This window comes from Prosopis cineraria, unplaced genomic scaffold (assembly GCF_029017545.1).
Source record: "Prosopis cineraria cultivar Desert tree isolate PC_DT_omini unplaced genomic scaffold, ASM2901754v1 PC8, whole genome shotgun sequence".
In the NCBI taxonomy this organism is placed as follows: Eukaryota; Viridiplantae; Streptophyta; class Magnoliopsida; order Fabales; family Fabaceae; genus Prosopis; species Prosopis cineraria.
This window is the reverse complement of record NW_026555339.1, coordinates 16,225,618-16,246,396: the sequence shown is the minus strand read 5'-3', so window position 1 is coordinate 16,246,396 and position 20,779 is coordinate 16,225,618. Positions and strand designations below refer to the sequence as shown.

Below are 20,779 nucleotides of genomic sequence, written 5' to 3'. Positions count from 1 at the left end.
CTCCTCACAAGAGTATCCATTCGCTGACGGAAAACTCAATCTTTTAGTAGAGGTAACCTTGCATGTATAAAGTTAAATGATTAAATGTACAATTTAACCCTGTTTTTATTTCTATTTTTTTTTAACACATTATAGTGAATCAAATTTGTGCCTACAGAAGATCGAAATTACATGCCAAAAGCCAAACATGATGTTCTTTTCGCTCTTTTAGGTTGGCAAGTAAGAGAAAATAAAACACACAAAAATTTATTTATCCTAGTAGCAATGCCACCTCTCTGTCTCTCTGTGTTTCTGTTTTTTTTTTTTTTTTTTGGAAGATTTTGAGGAAGGACTGGGTTAGGGTTAAAATTTTTACCCAAAAAAAAACAGAGAGAAAATGAGAAACATAAAGCTTATTTAATTGACACTCAAACAAGACATGCCTTCTTCAAATTCTCTATATCTCTCTCCCCCCATACCATCTAATACTTTTTAATCCTATTTATAAATTACTTCTAATAAGTTTTACAGAAGCTGAGAAAAATCATATAACTCATTTACTCTATTTAAAACTTTAATAAATCCTCAATATTACTCTTATTGAAAATACGTACTTTAAAAATACATTTTCTCTTTTTAACATTTAACGGAGGGTAAAAGAAAAAAATTATAAAAAAATTTATTGATATGGTTTATAAATAAAACTAGAGAAAGAATGTGGAATCACCTAGTTTGTGTTGAAACTTGGAACCCATGCAATGGTGTCTTGAAAAAGGAAGTGGCGAATAGGAACAATCCCTGGCTTGACTTTTAGCATTTGGAAGCACAAATGTTTTGGATTCCATTTTGAGTTGTCTCTGTGACATAAGCTTGCAACTTTTACTCTGCTCGTATCATCCCCTTCAACGACACCGTATGGGCAACTATATTCTCTATTTTGTGACATTAAAACACAGCATAAAACACGCAACTGAGATTGTGGCACACCACCACTTCTGTCTCTCCCCACCTTCTTCACTCCATGTATTATTGTGTACTCTTGTTTCTTTGTTCCCTTCACCGCTGTCCGCTTACGTAGACAAAGTTTCCACGTGTCTCCCAAGCTTGGAAGTGATAAATTCAACCATGGATTCTAATGACGTGTCACAGTACTTCTCTTCTCCTTTAATCCTTGACTCCTCACAATGGTTAATTGTATTATCCATATCCTCAGCTTTTACTGACCCAGGCTTCACAGCAAATTTGTTCAATATCTCAGCCATTCATTAGTAAACAATTACAAATACATAAATTTTAAAACTTTTTTTAAAAGAAGTAATAGTAGTTATAATAATAGTAAATTAATGAAATTTGAACCATTCAACCAGATATATTCCCTGCGTGATAATACTAGATAGATGAGTAATTGATAGGTATGATATACATTCTGTACTTGTGCATCTATATTTATCCGTATCGTTTTAGAACCACCTATAATAAAAATGGGACCTGTTATTTCATCGAAAAGAAAAAATGGGACCTTTTAGAGTCGTAAAGGTAAAATTAAAACCAAAAAGAAGTCATTACATTTGTTGGAAAAAAATAAGATTAAATGAGAAATTTGTCTTGGAAATTTTTCATTAGATGTAATTCGTATTTTTAACTGATTAGCACAAATATTTTCCTAAAATTTTTAAAAAATGGTGCAATATTGCTATATAGTAATGTTTGATTTATGTTCCCCATTAAAATAACAATTTTTAATAGGATTAAAGAGAATTTTTCTCTTGGAAGTTTTTTCAAAGAACAATTGGTACCCTAAACTTTCAATTAACCTAATATTTTGGGTTATCAATATTTAAATCACAAGAAAAGGAGATATCTACTGCTGATCAATGTCATATAATTAGTTCCCTAAACTTTCAATTAACCTAATATTATATGATAGTTTTATACACGAAAAGGAAAAGGAAAGGAGAAAAAGAAGTTAGGACTCCCCAACCCCTCTTGCTAGAGCGCGATTTTCAATGGTTTAGAGTGAATTTGAAGATTCTAACTTCTTGGGTAAGTTTTGTCTCTCATTTTTCAACCTTTGTCATTTATTGACCTACTTTTTTGAATAAACTATGTACAATGAACCTTTCATCTTTTATCATCCATGCACATTTTTTTTTAACTGGGCGCTTCTGACCAATTATAGAAAGTAATATAATCAACACATCAAGTCAATTCAAATTTCTTGATTTATTGATAATGACTGGTCTTAGTCATCAAGCACGTGCTTTGACAAAGCTGAAAATCAAATAAAGAAAAACGAGTCTTCTTAGGAGACATGTAATAGTTTTATAAGCCTCAGGTGACTATACATACATATTTTTAAACGGCATTTCATATAGATAAATTTGAACAAAATATTAATATATATATATATATATATTCAAATTTATAGAAATATGTATATGTGAGTGTATAAATTCATAATTAAAAAGTTACATAATGAAAATCTAAGAATTTTGTCAGTAAAAATTGTAAAGATTTTATGAGAATATTATACATACATACATATATATATATATATATATATTAAAGTTCCCATAAAATCTTGAAGTCATTACGCCCAAGGTGACATCCACAGCTAGCACATTCCTTTTTTTTTTTTTTTAGTAAAAATTGATAACATAGCTCAAAGGAGATCACATAGTAGTTCCCACACTAGGCCATCTCTTATTATCATCCACCTCCCTATAGTAAGTTGGGGTTGATCATAAGAGCAAAAAGAACCTGTCAAACTAGTAGCAAAATTAGCTAAATTATGATCACATATATTGGCTTCTCTGAAAATGAAATTTAAAGAAGCATGACTACTCCTAAACAGTAAAAATCTAGCATAATCAATAATGTCTCTATAAGAGTGCTTAGATGAATCTAAGCGAGTGATGATATTAATTGCCTTAGCACAGTCAATATAGACTTTCACCTGTTGAAAACCATAACTTGCACAAATTTCCAAACCTAACATGATACCTAAGACTTCAGTGATCGCAGGAGGGTAGCTACCAATAATTGAGTTGAAACCCACCGCCCAATTCGCTGAGCAATCCCTTATGACTCCACCACATCATGACTTGCCCTCCTTGAACGATCCATCAACATCTAATCTTACTGCCAATGCATCAGGTTTCCTCCATCTTGTTAGAGATATTCTTAGACTGATGCCTCAAGCTATGTGATATGTTAAGTATTCGAAAGTCATTCCTGACACGAAAAATAGCTCTTGTATTATAAATCTCTTCTTCTTTAACATCCGTAAAGAAGAGTTTTTGTGTACCAAGAGCACCAAATATCCCAGCACATGTACCCAAACAAGATATTCCATGGCAAACGCACCTTCCATTTCTTTACTACCTATCTCATGTTTCAGATTCCAAAATACCCAATTAGTGTCACTTAACCTCTTAAATTTGTCCCATTCACCTTCTTTAACTAGGTCCTTCCATTTAATATCTGCATGTGGACAGTCTCGAAGTAAGTGCATGATATCCTCAGTTTGCCCACAACCTAACGGACAGAGATCAGATTCTTGTAACCCTCTACATGCACTCAGTTCTGCCGCGTGTACTTTACCCTTAGCTGCCAACAAGATGAATCTTCACTTTCTCAATTCCTGACCTGCTCCAAATTTTGCTCCATAATTCCTCAGCTGTTGATGATGTACCTGCAGTGAGAAATTTGTATGCTTACCCCGTCGCTATCATAAAAAACACCAAAGTCGTCTAGGCATCCATGTCATTCACATCACTATGTCTAACATGACATTAGCAGCACATTGGTTAGCCTAAACGAGACGGCAGATGGACAATGAAAGAATACAAACAATTTTTAGGTTTTTATAATTTTTAATGTCAAAATAAACTTTCTTAATAGCAAGGTATTCAATGTATACCATTTTTAAAATTTAAAATACTGAAAGAAAAAATTATATCACATGAAAGTTTAAAATATTAACATTCCTAAACGAATAGTCAAATGGCAAAAAAACTATTTAGCCTAACATTAAAATTTTAATGTTTTTAATAATTTATTCAAAACCAGCAATCCTTTTTTACAATAATTCTCAAAAATAATCTGCTAATTAACCATCCTAACAATTCTTTCAACATATTAAATTTTAAGACCATATAATGTTATAAAAAATAAAAATGGTTCTGTTCACTTATTTGTTGCCCATAATTGAAAATATATTCACATTATTCTTCCATGACTTTATTGATGTGAACGTCCCGAACTCTTTACAATACTCAATGTAAATGACAATAATGTTAGTTGACTATAAGTCATTATCAAAAGCTTAGAGTTCTATTCAGATTAGGGATTTAAAAGCCAATATTGAATGGTTGTTTAATATAACCATCCAATATATTAACTACATATTGGACAATTACATAATTAAACCGTAATATTAAAGAATTTAAAATCTTTAACCCCATATCGGACGGTGTTTGAAATAATCACTCGCTATATGTCTGTAATATTGGATGAATACTATTTTCATCTAATATGCTTTTCTATCTCTACTTATTAGATGGTTGAACAATATTCTTCTGATATTAAGATGTATCATATATAAGTAATTTTGTAACAGTGTAAAAAAAGTCAAAGTCTACTCATCAGTGTCATTCAAATCACTATCTAATATGTCATTAATAGCACAATCGGTTGCCTGAAGGAGACCGCGTGCGTTGAATAATGAATGCATACAAAACTAAATTTGTCGGATGCTCACTATAATAAAATAATGAATGGGACCGGGCTATAGATTAATGTGTTGGCTGGTTGTTAAAAAAGTCATTCCCTTGTGGACGAATCTTTGATTTATCATATTTCATCACTATGAGGATGATAATATTACTTATATGATGTATTAAAAAAATTACTTAAATGAATTTTTATTAAACTTTTTACCTATATAACATTAAGAGCCCCGAGATCTGAAAAGTTCATAACCTGAAATAGGTCTTGATAATAAGCAAAAATAAAAGACAAGAACGCTATATATATTTTTTAATATAAAATGACTATATATTTTTTTTATATAAAATGACTATTTACACTATATATAATGTCAATAAATTATAACTGTAAGCAAAAGACAAAAAAATTTGAAGGTGACACTATAATAAAAAGAAAGAAAGCTTATGGGCCTTTATCAAAGCGTTAGGGTTAAAACGCTCCTAAAAATTGAGGCAAGACGTAAAGACAATCACTCAAGAAGATGCATACTATGGGAATGCTTATTTGTAAAAGCGTTCCCATAAATGTATGCTATTAAGTTTTTTAGTATTAAAACGCTTCTAGTTAGAACGGTTCTTTTTTTTTTTTTTGTCAAAAGATATTTAATTAACATCAAAAAGAAAGGTTTACAAACAAAGTATCTGGCTTCGTCAGTGCGATCTACTTTTTAAAGGAAAAGGAAATAGAGGAGAAGGAAGAAAGTAAAGAAATAACGTCTTCATCTGTCACAGAGGTAGATGGAGCCTCTGACTTAGGTTAGAAGGGTTCCTACGGGTTTTAACATATGGGAGATCTTACATGACCTATGGGAGTGCTACCCTTTGAAATATGGGTTTTGATAGGAAAAAGAAAAAAATGAAAGAACTATAGGAATACTTATGGGAAGCGCTCCTTTTGGTTTGAAAAGAAAAATTAAAAAATCAAAGGCCTATAGAAGCATTTCACATGAAAGCAATTGCATTGGCTTTAATAAAATTAAGAATAAAATTGCAATATGAGAGTACTTTCTCATAGAAAACGCTTCCTTAGGCCACATGCAAGGAGCGCTTCTGATGGAAAGCACTCCTATAAGCTCCCTTTTTGTGAATGCCCTCTCAATAAGGGTAAACTCATGGTCATTCATAGAGGGGTAACCATTTTAGGTGATCTTGAATATCTAGTTGTTTATTGATGACCTTTGGCAAATTTTTCTATTATTTTCTCCATCACTACAAGATATTTTGGGCCATCATTTTTGACTAAGTTGTATAAATACAGAATCTTATAATAAATACATAATCTTATAATAAAGGATTAAATAGACACTTTATAAAATAAAAAGATTAAAATGAAATCTTGTGTAAAGTTAAATCATTAAATGTAAAATTTAACCCTCTTTTTATTTCTATTATTTTTGAATGCATTGTAGAGAATCAAATTTGTGCCAACAGAAGATCAAAACTGCATGCCGAAGGCCAACGTGATCTTGTTACTCTTTTAGGTGATGGCAAATAAGAGAAAATGAGAACACACACAATGGTGGGTCAATAGTTAATTAGCCGCTCTAGTAGCAATGTCACATCTCTTTCTTTGAAGAGGTCCTAGGTTTGAACTCAGTATTGATATGATTATGTGTGCGGGTGTATGTGTCTCTTTTTCTTATGACTTATGAGGAAGGACTAGGTTAGGGATAATTTTTTTTTTAAGAAAAAAAGTTAAGAGAAAATGAGAAATATAAAACTTACTTAATTGATATACAAACAAGATATACCTACTACAAACTCCCTCCCCCCCAATACCATATAATGCTTCTATAATCTTATTTAAAAGTCACTTCTAATTTATTTCTTTAGAATTAAAAAAAACTTTAAACTCATTAGCTTTATCTAAAAATTTAATAAGTCATTAACTTTACCCTTATTAAATATACATACTTAAAAAAATATATTTTCTCTCTTTAACCTTAAATGGAAGGTAAAAGAAAAAATTTATAATGAAAATTTATTAATGTAATTTATAAACAGGACAACAAACAGTTTTTCTCTACCAAAAAAACATTTTTTCTCTACCTTATAAATAGAATTAGAAGGAATATGTGAAATGACCTAATTTGTGTTGAAACTTGGAATCCATGCAATGGTGTCTTGAAAAAGGAAAACTTTTAGCATTCGTAAGGACAAATGTTTTGGATTCCACTGTGACGTGTCTCGGTGACATACACTCAACTTTTACTCTGTTCGTATCATACCCCTTCAACGACAGACAACCGTGTTCTCTATTTAGTGACAATAAAACACAGCATACACATAATTGAGCTTGTGGCACACCACCACTTTCCTCTGTCCCACCTTCTTCACTCCATGCATTATTGTGTACTCTTGCTTCTTTGTTACCTTCACCACTTCTGTAGAAAAAGCTTCCACGTGTCTCCCAAGCTTGGAAGTGATAAAATCAACCATGGATTCCAATGACGTGGCACAATACTTCTGTGCTCCTTTAACCCCTGACTCCTCACAAAGCTTAATCGTATTATTCATAACCTCAGCTTTTATTGACCCAGGCTTCGCAGCAAATTTGTTCAATATCTCAGCTATCTGGGAGCAAAGAATTACAAATACAAAAATTATCTTTTTATCCCTCTTAGTTTCAGAATATTACTGTTATTCACAGACATGGTAGAATGAGTCTGATACTGAAACTACGTACCTTGCTTGAGGAAAAGGGAATGGATTCCACGACTTCACAAGGCAGGAAGGATGCTTTGTTGGAGATTTGTGCGAAGAGCAAGTTCATTCTGTGACCAGCCTTCAAGTCCTTCTCCGAAAGGAAGAGAGTTGTGATGGCATTATCATGGAGTTTGGTCTGAGCCAGCATAACAAAACTCGAATGGGCATTCGACTCCTCTGAAGATGGTGGTGCCGACACTTGACTTGCCGGTATTAACTACTTTCTCCGGTCCTGAATATACGTATATAGTTTTTAAGACAAAATCCGCGTACCAATAAAATCCTCGTTCTTTGAAAAATACACATTGTTTTTTTCAGAAAAATATTATTTAAACTGAAAATTTAAGTTCTCAGAAAGAAAATGCCAATACTAGCCAGCTGGGTGGAGGAGATCTGCTATAGATTTAGGCATGGGTGTGGTGGGAAGCATGGACTTCCAATAAAGCTCAGGAGGTAAGGCAGCAAGTGTTACTACCAATAATGCAACCTGAAATGTTATATATTCATATATAATATGCAAATATATAAATATTGATTTGCATTAGATTAAATGGAAAAGAAAAAGGTCGGGGAAAAAAAAAGAAAGCAACTCGACGCTTACTCCGAGAAAGGAAACGATGGGTTGCAATGAAAACGTCATCATTGAAGAAACTATGTATTGAAGCTGGAAATGATAAAAGTTAATGATATTAAAGAGGAACTTATAGGAATCCTAGAAAGAGGGAGAATGTTAATCAATTATTGTATGCCCTGTGATATGGGACCCAAACTTGGATCTCAATTGACAATATACAAGCCATGTGGATAACATAGATCATATATGACTGGTCAACTTTTAAAAGAGGTAATCCATAGTTAGTTGTCTCTACCTCTCTCTTGAAAGAGGCCTTGAGTTTAAATTTAATATTGACATGTGTTATGCCTCACTTTTCTCAAGAAAAGGATTAGGTAAAAGATAAATTATTGAAACTTAAAAAAAAGTAGTAATAATAATAGTGATAAATTAATAAAATTTGAATCACTCTGATATTAGGGTTGTCAAAATTAGGGTTTTTAGCAACGTGGTAAAGTACTTGTTTTTTTTTTTAACAAAACAATATCCCCATTGAGTACTTGATAGCAAGATATGATATAAATTCTGCACTTGTGCCTCTATATCTATCCGTATCATTTCACAACCACCTATAACGATTCAAATTTTGATGGAAAATGGGACCTTTTAGGGTTGTAAAGGTAAAATTAAAACCAAAAAAGAAGTTATTACATTCGTTTGCAACAATAAGATTAAATTATAGATTTGTCTCTAAAAATTTTTATTAAGTGCAATTGATATTCTTAACTGACTAATAGTTTTCAAAAATGATGCAATATTTCTATACAGTGATATTCGATTTATGCTGAATGTTAATTGAACAATTTTTACTATGATTAAAGAGTAATTTTCTCTTAGAAGTTTTTTTTTAATGTGCAATTGGTACCCTAAACTTTCCATTAATTCAATACTTTTGGGCTATTAATATTCAAATCAAAAGAAGGGGGATATCTTATGACCGATGTCAAATAAGAAGTCGCAGAGCTATTATATGATAGTTTCATACCCAAAAAAGGAAAAGGAAAGAAAATAGAAGGAGCAAGTTAGGATTTTTTCTACTGTTGCTCTGCATAAATGCACAGATCGTAGCAAGTAATACAGAATAAGTAAAGTATCATTCGCATGAAGATTTGTATTAAAAATATGGTTAAGCAAACAACAATATGAATTCAATCAAGTTGAGTGAATCCAAAATATAATTAGTGTTTGAAATATAAATTAAATGTTTGAAAAAGTATGACTACATAGAAAAAGAAATTGATTCAAATTTTTTTTTAAAGTAATTAGGTTTAGGATTATTTATTTTCCTTTATATATACACACACACACACACACACACTTCAAGAATACTAATCAACCCTCATTATACTTTACTTTTAATGATGAATTATGTTTGTTGAATATACTCAACTACTCACAAGAGCTTTCTCAAGTTTCCAAGTAGATGTTTAGTATAATTAATCCTTGCTTAATCTCTTAATTAACTAATCAAACTTAAATTTTCCTTACAAATCCTATGTGACTATATGAGGTCAGTGAGTGTATTTCTACCTCATTAACAAAACTATACATTCAACTTACAAACTTCAAGTTCTTACACAATTTAACTCAAGTTTTATACTCAAGCTAGCTCTCTCAAACATCAATTAAGTGAATCTAACAATATAATTGATGGCCAATCAACTAGGAACATTAAGTATATAGTGAAATTAACATAATCACATCATCAATCACAAATACAAAAGGAGAAATAAGTATTTAGTTCATATAAAATGTTCAAAATAATCCTAGAATCAAGGATTTAGCTACAAATGTATATAAAACCCATGACAAAATACAAATATATCAACACAAATATTGAATAAAAGGAAAGGAAGGAGAATGGAGAACAAGAACCATGACATGAAACTAAAATCTTTTTCAATCTTTAGATCCAAGCTCAATCTTTCACTAAATCCATGCCCTAGCACACCCAAAACTCTCAAATACTCTCAAGAAGTCTAGAATGACAGCCAAAGTCAAGAATGGGTCATATATGCTTTACGACTCTAACTTTATCAGCTAAATAAAATGTTTCATTTTGTTGTTGTGAACAAAGTCACTACTTTGCCTTGTTTTGTACACTTCTCCTAATTGACAAGAGTAATCATCTTTTCACTTAATTTCTTCATCTAAAAACTTACCAATAGCATCATTAAGAGTTCAAAAATGCATCTAACTAAATCTTAAATCAAAATATTAATAACTTAATTTCAAAATACCAAAATAGAGCTATGGTTTGAATTTTCAAAACAAAATGTACATTTTTTTAATTTATGTATTCAAAATATGTACAATTGTACTATAATATATTAAAAATTCAAGAAAATGTACTTAAATAACATAAAATTTTAGAAATTAACGTCTGCTAGGGAACAATTTTTCAGTGGTTTATAGGTGAATTTGAGGATTCTAAGTAAGCCATTTCTCTCATATCATTTCTCTCATTTGTCAACCTTTCTCATTCATTGACCTAGCTACTTTTGAATAAACTATGTAAAATGAACCTTTCATCCTTTAGCATCCTTGCACATTCAATGATTTTTTTTTTGTAATTTGTCCCTTCTGACAAATTATAATATAGCAAGACAATTCAAATTTCTTGATTTATTGATTATGTGCTTTGACAAAACTGTAAATCAAATTAAGAAAAACGAATCTTCTTAGCAGGCATTTAATAATTTTATAAGCCTCGGGTTACATACAGATTTTGAAATAGATTTTCATGTCATTTTATATAGATAAATTTGAACAATATATATATAATATTCAAATTTTTATAGAATATGTATTTGTGAGAGTATAAACTCCTAGTTAAAAAGATACGTAATTAAAATCTAAGAATTTTTTCAGTGAATATTGTAAAGATTTTATGAGAACATTTAATTTATATATTTTTCAAAGTTCCTATAAAATCTTCAAGTCATTATGACATCAACTGCTTCATATAATGCTTACTCTGTCGCTATCATAAAAGAACGCCAAAGTCGCCTTGGCGTTCATTAATATCACTATGTCTAACATGACATTGACGGCACATTGGGTTGCATAGACGAGACGGCAGGTGGATAATGAAAGCATACAAACAAGTGGCTGATTTATGCAATATCCATCATTATCAGGATCATAATAATTGTTAAGTTTTTTTTATAATTTGTTAAAATTAACTTTTTTTAATAAGAAGATACTCAATATATACTATTTTAAAATGTTAAAAGAAAAAATTGTATTACATGAAAGTTTAAGGTATTAAGTATTTTTAAATGAATAGTTGAAGGATAAAAATACTATTTAACCTAACATTAAAATTTTAATATTTTTAATAATTTTTTCAAAACAATGTTTTGTTATAGTTAACATTGGCTAATGACTTGTCTATGATCACCAGCGACTGGTGGTTAATCAGTGCTAATACATGTTAACTTAATTACAATCAAGTCCCATAAGACATGAGTGTATTTGTACAAGTTCATGAAATTTTTTCGTAAATAAGTTTCTTATATAGAATCTGTCTGTAATGTTCCCTAATTAATTTTGGGAAAAGATCTGTATATTGAGTCCCATGTAACAATTCTAATTACCTAAAGGTCCCACAAAATGGATAAATAGCTTTGAAGTTCCAAGAGACTTCAGTGTAAATATTTTTTATTGTATTTTTATTGTCTAATTACTATATTGCCTATGATCTGAAAAAAAAAATGAAGCTATTATTATCGGTTGCCTTGTGATTACTCGTTGTTTTGTTGAAATTACATTTTGCTTTGTCATCAATTTCAACACTGTATAACTTATTTAGTTTAAAATAAAATTCTTCCCTCTGATAAACTATTTTTTATCTACTAGTCACCCTAAAAGTTAAAGTGGTACAATAAGGATCATGAAGTTCTAAAACTAGAAAATTACAAATAAATCCTTTGAAATTACAAATAAATCTTCTAAAAAATTTATAAGAATTAATTCCTTCACAATTACAAATAATTAAATAAAACCAAAATACCATTTGAACAACACACTTTGACAATCTTTGATCCGCTTATCAATCATCAAATCGGTGCAAAAGTGACAGTAAGTAATTGACAAAAAAAAAATATGTGTGATTTAATAATTTCGTAACGCCATTATAATTAAAAAATTCGTCGCTTGCATTTTACACGAAAAATTTTGTAAGACAAATAAATTAAAAATGTTGAAACACCATTTATCGAATTATGAACGACTCAGTCGTTGCAGAAACTTAATATATATAAATGCTCGGGACGGCCATTTCAATTTCATTTATTGCTAATTGGACCATTTCATATGGGGACCATCTTTTTTGACACATCATATATGGGAACTATCTTTATTCTCACGGCCCATAAAGATTGAGAATAAGCAGTAGAAGAAATTGCGAGAGCTTCAAAGAAAGTGAGGAAGTATACTGAAGGATGGGATATTCAGTGAGAGAACAAGTGTGGTGGGTGGTGGCGATTATTATATTATTGGGGCTTAAAGATGGTAGTAAGGCGTGTTTGGAAGAAGAGAGAGAAGCTCTTCTCAAACTGAAAGAAGCTTTCAATCATCCAAACGGCTCGTCTCTTCCTTCTTGGAATAACCTTAACAGCTCTGGTTGTTGTAGCTGGGAGGGAATCAGCTGTGACAACTCCACTCAGAGAGTGATAAGCCTTCTTCTGAACTATACAAGAGCTCAAGAGTTTGAAGACATCAACTGGTCATTGAATGCTTCTTATTTTCTCCCTTTCCGCCAACTTCAAACTTTGGATTTGTCTGGAAATTTCTTGTCAGGTCTCTCTCTCTCTCTCTCTATATATATATATATAATACTCCCCAGATATCTGTTTTATGATTTGTAACTCATGTTCATATCACCTATGCAGGCTGAATTTGAATCCTCTCATATATCATTCTTCTCTATTCATCTCAATTTTTACTTGAATAGTTAGTCTGAATTGTTATCAAAGAATGCAGTATCCATTTCTTTCCAATCGTTTAGAATATAGATTTGTGAAAAGGATCGATGTGAATTGTTGAATCAATCCAACGACTAAACTTGAAATATAAGCGATTGCATGAAATGATGGTTTTTATTTTTTTTAATTTCTTAAAGTTTAGGGATAATGATAGTTATGTCTCAAAAGGAGGAAATTGATGACAGTTAGGTCATCAACAATTTTTTTTTAAAAAACAAAACACTTGTAAATATTGATTCAAACAATTTTAAATTTAAAAGGTCTAACTGCAAATACAATATTTAAATTCTGAATATAACAATTACTTTTAATTCAGATTTCTGTTTATAATTTTTTGAATTAATATTTATAATTTATTTTATAAAAAATTTTTTTAGTGATTTAATTATCATTAAATATTTTTTTAGAACTTTGTTGTCGTTCTCCTTAAAATCAATCGAGGAGCACAATATTTAATTAATTAACAATCTGGCATACATAGGCACAAAGTTCATGTTTATCTCATCAAACGTATCAAATTAAAAACATATAATTCATTATTTAATGTCATATCATGTTTAACACATATTGTATTTATGTTTTATGGAGAAGTTTAATAGAGAAATTTATCTCATCAAAAGTATCAAATATATATATTTAATAGGCACAAAATTTAATATATATATATATATATATTAAACTATATTTCATGGTATAAAAAAATTAAATAGAGAAGGGATCACACAAAGTCAGATGATAACTTTGAATTCATGTTCTTGTAACATTATCTTAGAGCTCGTTTGTTTCAATTCTCAGATCTTATTGGAGATGTAATAGAAAGTCAATGACAGGACCACTTCTGCTCCCATCTTTGACTTTGTGGTATTTCTCTAAAGATCTGAGAATTGAACCAAATGAGCTCTAAGAGCAACTGATGATATTTGTTAATGGAGCAGGGCTACTTGGAGAAATTAGATTGGACAACTTGCAAACTTTGTATCTGGAAGACAACAAGCTCACAGAAGTCCCGTTCCTTGGTGCATAATTTTTATTTTCCAAATTATTTTTTGATGCCATATTTAAAATTTCTTGTGATCTCCTTGGTTTCTTTTTTTTTTTTTTTGGGAGAGATGAATTGAAGTTTCATTAGAAATCGTTGAGAATATCGATAGTTGGATAAGATGCTGCTTTTACTTAATATATGATGGTAACATGACTGAAAGTAAAAGAACAGGGATTATTGAATCATTTAGTACCTTGATCAATGAATTTTGACATCTATATATAAATTAAGAAATAGCGTAACCAACCTTAAGGATATAATGGCATCTATAAATAAATTAATTTTTATTCAAAAAGGAACATAGCATGCAAAGAAAAGAAAAAGGACGTAAAACTTGTATACATGTGTGTTATTTCCTTATTATCATATTTTTAACATATTTCTATATTATATTTGACAGGTGTTTCTCATTCAGACAATTCTCATCTATAAATAAATTAATTTTTATTCATAAAGGACTATAGCATGCAAAGAAAAGAAAAAGGACATAAAACTTGTATACATGTGTTTTATTTCCTTATTATCATATTTTAACATATTTCTATATTATATTTGACAGGTGTTTCTCATTCAGACAATTCGAAGACTTTAGAGGGTAGTCTTCAACAATCTAATGCGTCTCTTACATCTCTAGCCTCCTTGCGGACGTTGTCCTTTTATAAAAATAGCCTGGAAGGCTCCCTACCACAACAAGGTATTATATGATCTGCAGCTTTCTTTTTTAAAAAAAAAAAATTAGGGTAAGGGTATTTTTTGTAAGGCACAAGGTTATAATCTCATCGACTATAAAGATTAATCTTTAAGGGCAAACAATAAAGAACATGGGACTTGATAGTAATTTTATAATTTCATGAGAATTTTTTTTTTTGTATTTAGATTACTTGTGTGAGATCTTATATAATAATTTTCCCTAAACAATATTTATTGAGATTGAAAGAAAAATATTTAAACAATAGTTTTGCATCCCTTCCTATTTTTTGTTTATATGGTCTCCTAACCTACCTACCTACATACATACATACTAATCTAGCCTTACGTCACATCTCACATCAGAGAGATTTGTGAAGGGTCCTGACTATATAAGTGGGTACGCTACACAATCCATTGGATTAACATTTTGGAGAAAGATTAATAGTATCATAATAAAGTGATATTAGAATCAAGCTTGAGTTTGTCCAGTCAGTAGGCTTCTACGGTAGGCCACCCATAATGAAGGCATCATAGATTGGTCTGGAGAGCTATCATACCTCACATTGGAAGGATTTAAGAAGAATCCTAACTATATAAGTAGGTATATTGTACATCTCACTAGATTGACTTTTTAAAAAGAGAGTAATGAACTTGGGACACTTAACTTTTTGCATTTTTGTTTGTTTATGCTTTGGAACTAAATTTCCCAACATTTTGTAACGAACAGGCTTAATGGAACTTTTGGATTTGATTGGGAAATACAAAATAATGGGCCAGGGGATAATATTGGGCTATGTAGTAATGGGCTTGGGAGTATGATGACGCTATTAGTGAGAGTCACTTTCCTTTCTGTACGACTTTCTTCTTCCCTCCGTGCTTCTTCTTTTGCTGCACTCTTCTGTCACTTTCCTTGCTTGCTAATTTCCTCAAGCTGTAATAGAACTTTATGTCAGTGGCCATTTTGAGTAACTTCTTTGTCTGTTTTATGTATTCGTCACTGAGAAATTGAGGCAATAACACCATTATCCAACATATTTTGTGTTCATATTTTGCTATTAGATTGAGAACGTTACATAACATTTGGTTAGTTAATATTCACTTTTAGGCTTACAATTGAGGATTTTTTTAAGGCTCAAATATTTAATCTAAATTCATTTGTTAAGTTGAATTTTCATTTAAATTGGTTTAGCCCATATACACCCATTCTTTTTTTTAAAAAAAAAAATAAATCCACTAATCTCAAAGTTTAAGCTGTCACTTAAAGACCCATAGACAAATTAAAACTAATAATAATGAAGAAAATTTATGTGTTGCAGGTGGCTTGTGCAAGCTGAAGAATCTAAAAGTATTGTCTCTCGGCCGCAACAAGTTTGAGGGTCACCTTCCTTCATGCCTCAATAATTTGACATCTCTTCGGGTGCTTGACCTTCAATACAATGGTTTTGAAGGACCCTTCCCTTCCTCACTCTTTCATTCTCTAAAGTCCCTCAGATTCATTTCTTTAGAAGAAACCTATTTCACTGGCATAGCATCGCTTTCTTTGTTTGCCAACCACTCCAACCTTCAACTCTTCTCGATCTCGTGTTCTAATAACCCCAATCTCAAGCTTGAAACTGAAAATCCTCCATTCATCCCTTCCTTTCAATTACTGATTTTTAATGTCATCCAATGCACTATGAATGAAGGAAGAAACAACAGAAGTAGCATACCCTCTTTTCTTCTTCATCAATATGACTTGAGAGTTCTACAGCTTGGCTATTTGAACATTTCAGGAAGTTTCCCGAACTGGCTTTTGAAGAACAACACAAAATTAGTTTCTTTTAAGGTTGGCCACAACTTCTTGACTGGTCCTTTTGAGCTTAACTCCACCTTAAGATTTATGGATATGCAATACTTTGATGCTTCCTCTAACCCCATTAATGATGAAATCCCTCCTCATGTTGGATCTATTTTTCCCAACTTGCTTTCTTTGAACATGTCTTCAAGTTCATTACAAGGTGGATTTCCAGCTTCACTGGGTGACATGAAGCAATTGAACTCACTTGACTTGTCCAATAACAATTTGTCTGGCTATTTGCCCCAAGAATTTGGTAAGGGCATCAATGACTTGAGGATTTTAAAGTTGTCAAACAACAACTTAATTGGCCCATGTTTACCAGTTGGTTCAAATTTCACCCATTTGTTGATTGTGGATCTAAGCAGCAACAACTTCACAGGAAAAGTACGAGAAGGGATGATTAACAGTTTGGAATTAAGAATGCTGGATTTAAGTACAAACCAACTATATGGTGAAATTCCTAGCTGGATTGGAAACTTCAAGCATTTGGGTTACCTCATTTTGTCACAAAATTCTATGGCAGGTCCAATACCAAAAAGCTTTTGTAATTTAGCCGAGCTTACATATCTAGACCTTTCACAAAACAAAATCAATGGCACTTTGCCAAATTGTCTAAATATGCCATCACTGAGGTACTTGCATTTACGGAGCAATCATTTTATGGGATCCATACCTTCTGTCTTGGCCAAATCATCCTTGCTGTTAACTTTGGATTTGACAAAGAATAAATTTTCAAGTCAAATTCCAAGGTGGTTTGAGTCAATGTTGAATTTAAGGGTCCTCCTCCTAAAGGATAACAAACTTGAAGGATCCATTCCTATGGAAATGTGTAAGCTCAAGAACATAAGTATACTAGATCTTTCACAAAATAAGCTTTCTGGAGGGATACCACATTGCTTAAATAACATCACATTTACAAAGAAGGATCATATGGATGGAACCTTATTAGGAAAATTTTTTGTCCCTTGGACAACAAGAGGCCCGGTATTTTACTTTAATTACACAAGCGGTGATCTTGTTCATGATGAATATGAAAGAAATTCTACATTGTATGAGCAACAAGAAGTGAACTTCATGTCCAAAAACAGGTATGAATCATATGAAGGAAAAATATTAGATTTTATGTCCGGCCTAGATCTCTCAAATAATCAATTGACAGGTGAAATCCCTTTAGAAATTGGATACTTGAACAATATTCATACATTAAATATGTCAGACAATTATTTGACTGGGCCAATTCCAGAAACATTTTCTGGCCTTATGCAAATTGAGAGTTTAGATCTTTCATACAACAACTTGACAGGCCATATTCCTTTCCAACTTACACAATTGTACTCTTTGTCTGTATTCTCTGTGGCTCACAATAATCTATCCGGGAAGACACCTGACATGAAGAATCAATTTTCAACTTTTGATCCAAGTTGTTATGAAGGGAATCCTTTTCTTTGTGGTCCTCCTCTACAACAAAAGTGTTCATCTATTGATAATCCATCAGGGAGAAACATACAACCACATCATTCAGAGGAAGTGGGCTTCCAAGATGCCTTCTTATGGACCTTTTCAGGAGCATTTGTAGTTTTCTTTCTAGGTGTCATTACCTGCTTGTATTTCAACTCCTACTTTTATAGTTACAAGTAAATTGGAAGAGAATTGTGTTAGTATTTCTAGTGTTGATTATTTCAAACCTTAAAGAGGGTTTTGCAGAGTTTGAAGAGCATATTTTACAAGAGTTGACATGAAGAAAAGACTCAAGCCTATGTTTATTATCATTATAATTAGAATCTTCCTTTTGTAAATGATTAGAGCTTTGTTACTCAAGTTTGAATGCTCAAGTGAGTTTGTACTCCTTTAATACTGTATACCATGACTTGAAAAAAATTTCAAAAAATTTTGAAATTATTCTAAGACAAATCTTTCTGTGTTGCATCTTTAGTACTCAAAGCATTGCTTTTGACTTCCAAGTATCTCTTTAAACTTATCTTTTGTCTCTTAACAAATTAAACTATTTTGATTAGTTTTTCTTATTCAAGTATTAAGAGAAGTACTTGACTATCCCGCTTCGGCTTTTGGCTTGAAATACATCTATATGAATGCTAGTTAATTACTATAATTTCTGCTCAGAGCATAGATGGTTAAAACACAATAAGTAATTGATAATTGGTTCAAGAATAGTTGAGTATTTCTTTTTTAAGGAAAATCATTATTCAAATAGTTGCTTTGTATCTCAGTTCACCTTCTCAGAGCTCGATGGTCAATTACCATGAACTATACTTGATTACACATATTCTGATGTGCTATATATGTTTGCTTCTTTTAAAATATTATTCAAACACAATCTTCATTATTCAACTATCAGTGATGGTCAAACACCAAAAGTTTCAATAAATTCAATAATTTCCTTCCAACATTATCACTATGAAAATTTTGTTATAATAAATTTGAAATTTTAAAATCAATACTCTACATGTAAAAATCCCTCAAAAGTCATAACTCAATGTTCCATCAAATATACAATCCCCCATTAAACTTTTTGTCAAAACCCCAAATGTACATTATTTCCAAATCCTACAGTAAAGCATTTTAATATTCTAATCTCTTATCACATAATTCATCAACAACCATTTATTTCTGAGAATTCAAATAGTTCCATGCTAATTTCACACTCAAATTTCCCTTGCAATCTTCAATTTAAGTTTATAAAGTAATAGCACTCAAATTGAAAATACTACTCACAAGTATCAATGAAATTTCAAAAATATACAAAATCAAATAGAGTTTCTTCTCATAGACATCATGTCAAATACCTTCCATTCACTAATTCTTAAACTCAAACCAAACTTCTTCCTTTTTGATTCCATCTCCTAACAATTTACAATATAAGCATTTAAATCAAACAAAATCCCAAATTCCATTTCTTCCAACAGGAATATCATTCTTAATTCCATAAAAAATCAAACTGATTAATTACCATCTTGCTCTAACACTAAAATTTCAGCTTGAATCAATTTATCATCCTTATTCAGACATTCACAATAGCAGAAAAATAAAGCATCACAACTTCAGTCATCAGGCACACGCGCACACAGAAACGATAAAAGAGAAGTGGACTCAAGACCTCTATACCTTCGTTCACATTGGCAGACACAGGGAGAAAGGAACGACGGCAAGTGCAGGCGAAAAGAGCGACGGCCAACAAAACGAACCTCTCACAGCCAAGAATTAACTCCCACAGCACAACACTAACAGGGGAGGGAGAAGAACACTGAGCAAAGGGAAGGGAAGAGGAATGTCGACGGCACCAAAGAAGAAGCAAAAGAGAGAAAACTCACAACTCAAACCCATGAGGTGGCAGACGGAGCCTCTGAGCTCTCCCCGGCAGCGGCGGCGAGCCACAGTCGAAGAGGAGGAACACGCACTCACCACGACCTCAATGAAGGTGAGCAGAGCAACGACGGTGAAGCAGGGGAAGGACTCGCGGCAGGTTGTCACAGCAGCGGCGAACAACTCCGGCACCTGTCGACGGCGACTCGGCGAGTTAAATGGAAGAAGAAGGTCGGAAATCTGAATGAAGGGTAAGGGTTTTCGTACACTTGTCACTGCTGCAAATCAGAGCAAGATCAGAGTGCAAGCAGAATGAATGAAAGGGAAAAGAGAAGCTGAACGCGTGTATCTCGTCCTGATTCCTCTCCAGTCTCCATATTAATTTTTGTAAGGGTAAAATGGTAATTTCGTTCAAAACAGGCTAAAATCAAAATAAATATTCCCCTGGCAAGACCAGGATTTGATTTTGAACAGTGAACACTAGACACTTTAAGCGAGAGCAATGAATAATGAAAATGCAATGAATAATGAATAATGCAATAAATTTATCTTATTACCATTCTACTTTTTATACTCATTTTTTGGATTGTTACAATATGGTGAGTTGATTACTAGTTATTTCTTACTCAAACATGAGAGGCTTTTGATTTCTTGCTTTCAATACTTCATTAATATTTTTCCAGTATATATTTGACTATCGTGTTTCTGTATAAGTTGGGACTTTTTTTTTTTTAATGTATATTAATACTTGACTACTAGAACTTGTTTTTCCTGACAAGTGCATGTAATACACCCCAACAGCAACGGCAAGTTCTTGTGAATAATGTCTAGAAT

At 31.7% G+C, this 20,779-nt stretch overlaps 2 protein-coding genes and 1 long non-coding RNA gene across 5 annotated transcripts; 1 reads left to right on the top strand and 2 right to left on the bottom strand.

Annotated features, from left to right (window-relative positions):
* Window positions 1–6,935: 6,935 nt before the first annotated feature.
* Window positions 6,936–8,015, bottom strand: LOC129317606 (BURP domain protein RD22-like). The gene is made up of 2 exons (XM_054961938.1): window positions 7,435–8,015; window positions 6,936–7,322 (listed from the first exon to the last, which is right to left on the bottom strand). Exons 1-2 carry the CDS (start codon window positions 7,600–7,602, stop codon window positions 7,008–7,010), a joined length of 483 nt encoding a protein of 160 aa, XP_054817913.1. The 5' UTR covers window positions 7,603–8,015; the 3' UTR covers window positions 6,936–7,007.
* A 4,392-nt stretch (window positions 8,016–12,407) lies between these two features.
* On the top strand, window positions 12,408–18,500 carry LOC129318922 (receptor like protein 21-like). 3 transcript variants are annotated; one of them, XM_054963932.1, is made up of 5 exons: window positions 12,408–12,870; window positions 13,991–14,071; window positions 14,657–14,791; window positions 16,104–16,877; window positions 16,990–17,171. In XM_054963932.1, the coding sequence occupies exons 1-5, from the start codon at window positions 12,513–12,515 to the stop codon at window positions 17,022–17,024; spliced, it is 1,383 nt and encodes a 460-aa protein (XP_054819907.1). In that variant the 5' UTR covers window positions 12,408–12,512; the 3' UTR covers window positions 17,025–17,171. The 3 variants fall into 3 exon arrangements, with proteins under 3 accessions (XP_054819907.1, XP_054819906.1, XP_054819905.1); XM_054963931.1 differs by adding an exon at window positions 18,005–18,166 and having other exon boundaries at window positions 12,410–12,870; window positions 16,104–17,712; XM_054963930.1 differs by having other exon boundaries at window positions 12,413–12,870; window positions 16,104–18,500.
* On the bottom strand, window positions 18,125–20,095 carry LOC129318923 (uncharacterized). Its single transcript, XR_008595359.1, has 3 exons — window positions 19,954–20,095; window positions 19,748–19,863; window positions 18,125–18,243 (listed from the first exon to the last, which is right to left on the bottom strand). It is a non-coding gene; the product is annotated as an uncharacterized LOC129318923 (long non-coding RNA).
* Between the last annotated feature and the right edge of the window lie 684 nt (window positions 20,096–20,779).

What these genes read in the sequence shown, in the direction of transcription:
- LOC129317606 (XM_054961938.1), bottom strand. Translation starts at nt 7,602, where the DNA reads ATGCTGGCTCAGACCAAACTCCATGATAATGCCATCACAACTCTCTTC. An exon ending in TTCCCTTTTCCTCAAGCAAG is followed by an intron (nt 7,323 to 7,434) that starts GTACGTAGTTTC and finishes CTTTGCTCCCAG; the next exon opens with ATAGCTGAGATATTGAACAA.
- LOC129318922 (XM_054963930.1), top strand. Translation starts at nt 12,513, where the DNA reads ATGGGATATTCAGTGAGAGAACAAGTGTGGTGGGTGGTGGCGATTATT. An exon ending in GTCTGGAAATTTCTTGTCAG is followed by an intron (nt 12,871 to 13,990) that starts GTCTCTCTCTCT and finishes TTAATGGAGCAG; the next exon opens with GGCTACTTGGAGAAATTAGA. An exon ending in AGGCTCCCTACCACAACAAG is followed by an intron (nt 14,792 to 16,103) that starts GTATTATATGAT and finishes TATGTGTTGCAG; the next exon opens with GTGGCTTGTGCAAGCTGAAG.